We start from the raw sequence: 6417 nt of genomic DNA, 5'->3' as shown, positions 1-6417 counted from the left end.
AAAGATAAAGTAATATCCCTTTCTATCAAAATGACAAGTGATGCTTTGGTTGTATTCTACTCCAAGGTGGTGGTTATCTCGTTAATCCCTGGTCGTACCCCAACTTCCTTGTTGCCGCCCAACTTTTCTGTGCCTTTCTTGTGGCGCCCAACCTTCCCTGCAACTTTCTTGCTACCACCTAGCCTTGCCTGCGCCTGTCTTGCTGTCGCCAGGCCCATAGCGCCTCTCCTGCTACTGCCGAGCCCCCTGCACCTTCCCTGCTATAGCCCAACTCTGCTTGCGTCCATTTTGCTGTCGCCAAGCACCGTCCAGCTCCTTTCCTACTGCTGTCAAGAACCTTTCAGCTCCTTTCTTGCTGTCGTCGAGCCCTCCTGCACCTACCCTACTGTCACATCCTCCTTAACCTCCACTTGTTGCCACAGCTTCTCTAGCCATTTCCCTCTCATCTAGCCAGAGTTTGCCACCTTTGCCCTTGCCCTAGATTCCATTTGTATTCGTATCATTTTATTTCCAGTTTATATGCTTCTTTTCGAGTTACTCGGGTATCATTTGATATTAGAGCTAGTTTAATCTTAGTCTTATCCTAGGTTTTATTAGCATTCATCTTACACCTTTACCAAATTTTTTATCTTTTTTATCCTCAACCACCCCTTCTAAATATAGACCCTAATCATGCCACCACGAAGATACATGTCAGAACCTGCCTGGGACGAGATATAGAGGGAGATCCGTCGGCTTCAATAGAGGCTTACAGAAATTGATTATGTAACCTAGTGGGAGATTACCCTCGACTATCATCTGGAGAGTCGAAGGGGGAATAGCGATGAGAATCTGTTCCATAAGGAAGACATCAGCGTCAAGAAATACCTGCCACATTGCTTTAGAATTTATTACCAGATGAGCCCAACAACAAGAAGAATAGTTTGTGGAAGATTTGCATTGATAGGGGTCATCAACAAGATTGACATCAAATACTTGTTTCCCATTCCTCACTTGCACGATCTCTTGGACCGGGTACACGGAGCCACCATTTTTTCCAAGATCGAAATACACAATAGGTTCACCAGATCATGTTGAGGCCAAGAGAGACTGCTTTCGAGGCACAAGATGGTTTATATGAGTGGACAGTTATGCCCTTCAGTTTTAAGTTTAGGTTATATGATATATTTTTAGTGTTAGGGTTTGGGAGATATCGTCTATATTTTGAATTGTAAGTGTTTATTTTTTATGTATTTTGATTTTTTTTTTAATTCTTGTGGAATGGAGCCCTAATATTTTTTCCCTAATAGCTATGAAAGGTTGTTTGTTCCCATCAAATTTGTATTAGAGCCGATTATGGGGTGAGCCAAATTTATAGAACAATGAAAATCAATGTGGGTCGAGAAAGGAACCCCAATCCAAGGTTCATGGTTGGAATGATCTTTGGTTGAGGAAATTGGGGAGGTGACTCACACATAAGGAAGGTGAAGATGTTGGTAAGAAGAGATTCATATGGTTGGCTTTATCGTGTGGAGAGATATTTTGTTGTTAATGGGTTGACGAAGGAATAAAAATTGATAGCGGCGACCCCGTGTTTGGAAAGGAAAGCTCTAGCATAGTGTCAATGGAGAGAAGAACATCATCATCAAAATATGAGAAGAATTCAAAGGCGGATTGTTGGAGCGTTTCAGAACCATGCAAGTAAGGGATTTATAGGAACAATTTTTTATATTGGTTTAGGGAAGGTTTGACATGGATTATTGGGAGAAATTTGAGAAGTTATCCGACTGCTCTTTGGAATACCATATTAACCATTTGAAATTTGTTGACGATATTCGGGGTGTCAGGAATCAATAAAAAATTGTGGTTGTGTTGGTTGGCCGCTATCTAATATATTGAAGGGGTTGGAGGATACCGGGACTTACAAGATATTATCGCAAGTTTGTGTAGGGTCATGGTTCGATTAGGCGATCGTTGATGGAACAATTGAAAAAGGATGATTTTCAATGGGGTGAAGCTGCAATCCATTCATTTGAGAAGTTAAAGAAGGCCATAACGAGTGTAGCAGTGCTGACGATACCTGATTTTAGCCAACTATTCATTATAGAGACGGATTCCTCATGCTATGGGTTAGGCATAGTCCTCATGTAGTCTCAAAGACTTATCACTTACTCTATCTGAGTGTTGGCGGTGAGAGCCAAATTTAATTTAGTTTATGAGTGAGACAATACGACTTGATTCAACACGAGTTTTCTCTCGTCTGCTTTGAGGACAATATGTCTTTTGGGAGGGAAGTAATGTTAGACCAGCATGAATTAATTTAAAAAGAGAAGCGAATTTTGCTTCGTATTGCATAACTGGCTTGACCCTTGATTCAAATGAAAGAACTTATCTTTCAATCCTAATCTGGATAATGGCGGAATGAATCAATCCTAATTATTGGGCGAAATCGAGTAATTTTAGTTTAAGTTCTATGTCAATGGGTGAGCATTCGGGCTATTATAGCTACTACACAATTCGGCTTTAGTACTAGGTAAATTCGGAAAAAAAGCTACGCATTTCACGCTTATAAGCTATTAGTTTGTGTTTTTTTTTTTTTTTTTTGAATATTTAACTGAAGCAATCAGGATAAACTTTTGGGTTTTTTTTTGTGTAATATCTCAAAGCAATCTTTAAGGAAATGATGAAAATTTCCTTAGATTTTCTTAAAAAACATTGTCGCTTCTACATTAATTGTTTGTTTTGTATTATTATGCTAATGCAAATTGCCGTTCTCTTTTGTTTAATCTTTATCTTTTTCTATAAGGCTGTCCCTCTTACTCATTTGAATGCCTTGTAGGTGGAAGTAGTGAAGTCCCTTAATGATAATGAAGGACCACAATGGAGATATTCACTTTTTGGAAATCCCAGCGATCCGGAAACTTTTAGGTATATAATACATGAATATAAACTATTCAGTTTATCACATATTGCCTTGATTGCCTGGAAGTTATTAAGTGGACTACTTACTGATGTGGAATGTGTATCATGCTATTCATTTTTCTAATATGACAAGCCTGCTAATTTTTTTGATATGGATTATGCTTCAACTAATTCATACAGGATGCCCATTGTTTGACTTGGTGCCTTCACTTGCCAATTTGAAAGTGATGTTTCTCCTTTTTTTTGAGAATAATTAATTTCTCTCTATATTAGGTTCCAAACAATGTTCTTACATCAGGCTGAAACTACGTAATTTGCACTTATGTTTAGCTTGTTTATTGTAGGTGTTTTTTCTCATTGTTTTATGCTTGATAGTTGTTGCATTAGCATCTCTCGTTGCTAACACAGGATGCACTTGCGAAGACTTCCCGTGATTTCAGTGCCTGGATTGACCTGTTCAGACAAGGGCAAAGTCGATCGGCTAATCCTCTTTGGTTTTGTGCCTTTTTCAACTGTGAGCCCAATCCTAATTATCTAGGGCACATATATTTGCTTCCTGTGTTCTTGGGTTTTAATTTTCTATGTTTTATATCGGGACAGCCGCCAGCATCTCTTTATCCCTTCGAGGGATGTATTCAAGGGTTCGAGTGGTGCTCTGACTGCATACAAGAGTTCGAGTGGTGCTCTGGCTTTATCTCGCTCCTGAGGGTGATTATCTTCTTTATTCCTTTGTTCTGCAATCCGCTATCATCCTTCATGCTGCAGCCGTCCCCATCCAGGTTTTTCTGCAGTTTCAGTTGTCAACATCGCCTTCCACGCCCTCCTCTTCGCTGCCATTGAAGTTCCAGCCCTGCAATTTCACTGCCGCCACTGTTCCATCCCTCGCCTCGCTGTTTTGGCTGCTGTCCAGCCATTTGGTACAGCTGCTGCCACCCAAAAATCCCTTGCCTTCCTGTTATATCGTTGTGCAATCATCCTACATCGTTGTCGTCGCCCAAAAACCCCTTCACCTTGTTGTTTACCATTGCTTGACCATTCTTCCTGCTTGTTGCTGCCCGGGACAGCTTGCACCTGTTATTCTCTCGCTGCACCTGCTCCTCTGCTCTACTTCTCAATCTTGCCGCCACCTTTCCAAGCCCATAGCAGCCACAATCATCATCTTTGATTCGCCCTAATTGCATTTTTTGTTGTAAGCATTGTTATTTCCCGTTTCGAGTGTGTTGGTTGTAACTGTCTATTAGTTTTTTCAATAATAATATTTGTTTGCTTAATTTTTTTTTGGTTAACTCTAGTATTATTTGGTATCAGAGCTAACATAATCATACTCTTATCTTAGGATTTCTAGCATCCACCAATACCCAACACCCATTTACTGATTTTTTTCCAAACCAGCCTCCTAGAAATTTGTTTTTCCACCTTGCATAATCCCTATAAACCCTCTTCCACTTATTGAAACCCAAACCCCATCCGTGCCACCGTATAGACAATTGTCAGAGACCTGTTCGGGAGAAAACGCCACAATTCCATTTATGAGAAATTTGTAATAAGGTGTTTGGAAACCTTCTATAAAGAATGTGATGCAGGAAATCTTCCAATTGCAATAGAAGCTTACTACCTTCGAGAGGAGACAATCTGGAAGGGTCGCCCATAGCCACAACTGTGACTTGAGAAATCAAAAGAATGCAGTGAATCCTGTATATCAAGCAGATTCCAGAGATGAAGAACCATTGCACTGCATATTTGACTTAAAATATCAGAGATTCCAGGTCATATGGATTCAAACAAGTTCATCGAGTGGCTCAGAATACTGAAATGTTTCTTCGAGTACCATGATGCCTTAACAGATTGAGGGGTGAAACTAGCCACTAACAAGTTAAGGAAGAATGCTTTTAGTGGGAGAATTTAAAAATTCTTTGATAGTGAGAAGGAAAGAGAAAATTACTATATTATGCAAGATGAAATGGGAGATGCAGTACCTTTATCTAACATTTTGTTGCCGACCGGATGTTTAGACCCTAGCTTCAGAAGTTGAGAGGCAACATCATCGAATGATTTTCACACATTCTAGGCAGAGTTCAAGATCGAGCAATAACAATATGCTTAACGGAACACCCAAGCCCCCCACTTGAGGAGAAATGGATTCAGAGTGAAGAATAGGTGAAGCCAACCAACACTCCTAAGTCTATCCCAATCAGAAAGTGCATCGAGTGCCATGGTTTTGGGTACAGTGCAGCAGACTTTTCAAACAAGGCACAGTCTATTTCACTAAGCAGTTAGATGTTAAAGAAATGGGTAACAAGTAATGATACAATAGACACTATAGAAGGTGAGAATGCAAAGGAGTATCAGATTCCAATTGATGAGTGAGAAAAACATGTAGTTTAAGTTGAGCTCATGAGAGAAGCTTCTAGAGAATTAGTATTGGTGGTCCAGTTGAATCTTAAGTTTGAAGAACTGGTACCAGAAATATGGCAGGCTCAGATAAGGGAATTTTAGACTTTTAAGATATATAGTCTACTTTCTGAATTACTCATACTGAGAGAAATCCAACATGTTAGAGATAAGGCTCTGTTGTGCAAATTCTGTAAGACTGTATGGAGTCATTTGGGCAGTAAAATCAGTTCAGCAGTCTACTTACTTACAGTTGATCAGACGGAATGGATAAACCACAACATTGGAAATTGGCTAACAATCTTTTGGGTAAAGAACATCATGCAACAAGATCCAGTTTCCACCAGAGAAGAACATGTTTATCTTGAGTGGTTGTTATTAAAGGTTTCCACCCAGTTTTATACTTTGTTTCAAAGTAGATTCCTCCTTGCTTATCAGATAAATGCATATGAGTACAAGGAGTGGAATAAGCTATTTATAGATTTGGTGACTCGAGACTTGGTTGTAAGAATACTGATCCAGGTGCAGTTCCAGTCTGGTTGTGCTAAAGGAGGACATATATTTATTCTATCTGGATGTGTTTTGGAATAAGAACACTTACATAATTTTTTTACTGGTAGATTGTTATTTTTCTACCACATTCAACGAGACCGAGCTGACACCATTCTACGAGGAGACAGAAGCTTCACCGGATAAGGTTGGAGCTCCCCCATCTTTGGGAGACTGTTACGGGAGCATTTCCCACTTACGAGTGGGATGGGGGAGCGTCTCCCTCTTCTGATGTGAGTCGCAATCTCAGGGACTTCCCGCGATTCCAACTCCTAGACCAACTGGTCCAGGTAATCGGAGAATCGATTGGCTACTCCTCTTAGGTTTGGCGTCTCCCTTTAATAGTGGGTACAACCCTAATTATTTAGGGCATATATATTGTTTCTTGTGTTTTACGTTTTCAATTTTTTTTGTGTTTTGTATTGGGACAGCTGTCAACATCTCTTTTTTCTTTCAAGGGGTTTATCCACTCCACTGGTAGTGATTATCATCCCTATTCCCCTTCCACATCCTCCACACATTGTTCCAGGCCTCCCTTTCCCCACTTCAGCCGCCCAAACAGCCACATACCACAGC

At 40.2% G+C, this 6417-nt stretch overlaps 1 protein-coding gene across 1 annotated transcript in view; it reads left to right on the top strand.

Annotated features, from left to right (window-relative positions):
- The window catches only part of LOC110029039, a 194533-nt gene that overhangs the window by 140369 nt on the left and 47747 nt on the right, over window positions 1-6417 (top strand). Inside the window, 1 exon segment of the mRNA XM_020731152.1 lies at window positions 2819-2907. Coding sequence (XP_020586811.1) covers window positions 2819-2907 — 89 coding nt within the window.

Source organism: Phalaenopsis equestris, unplaced genomic scaffold, assembly GCF_001263595.1.
Source record: "Phalaenopsis equestris unplaced genomic scaffold, ASM126359v1 Scaffold000002, whole genome shotgun sequence".
Lineage (NCBI taxonomy): Eukaryota > Viridiplantae > Streptophyta > Magnoliopsida > Asparagales > Orchidaceae > Phalaenopsis > Phalaenopsis equestris.
This window is presented reverse-complemented; position numbering and strand designations above follow the sequence as displayed.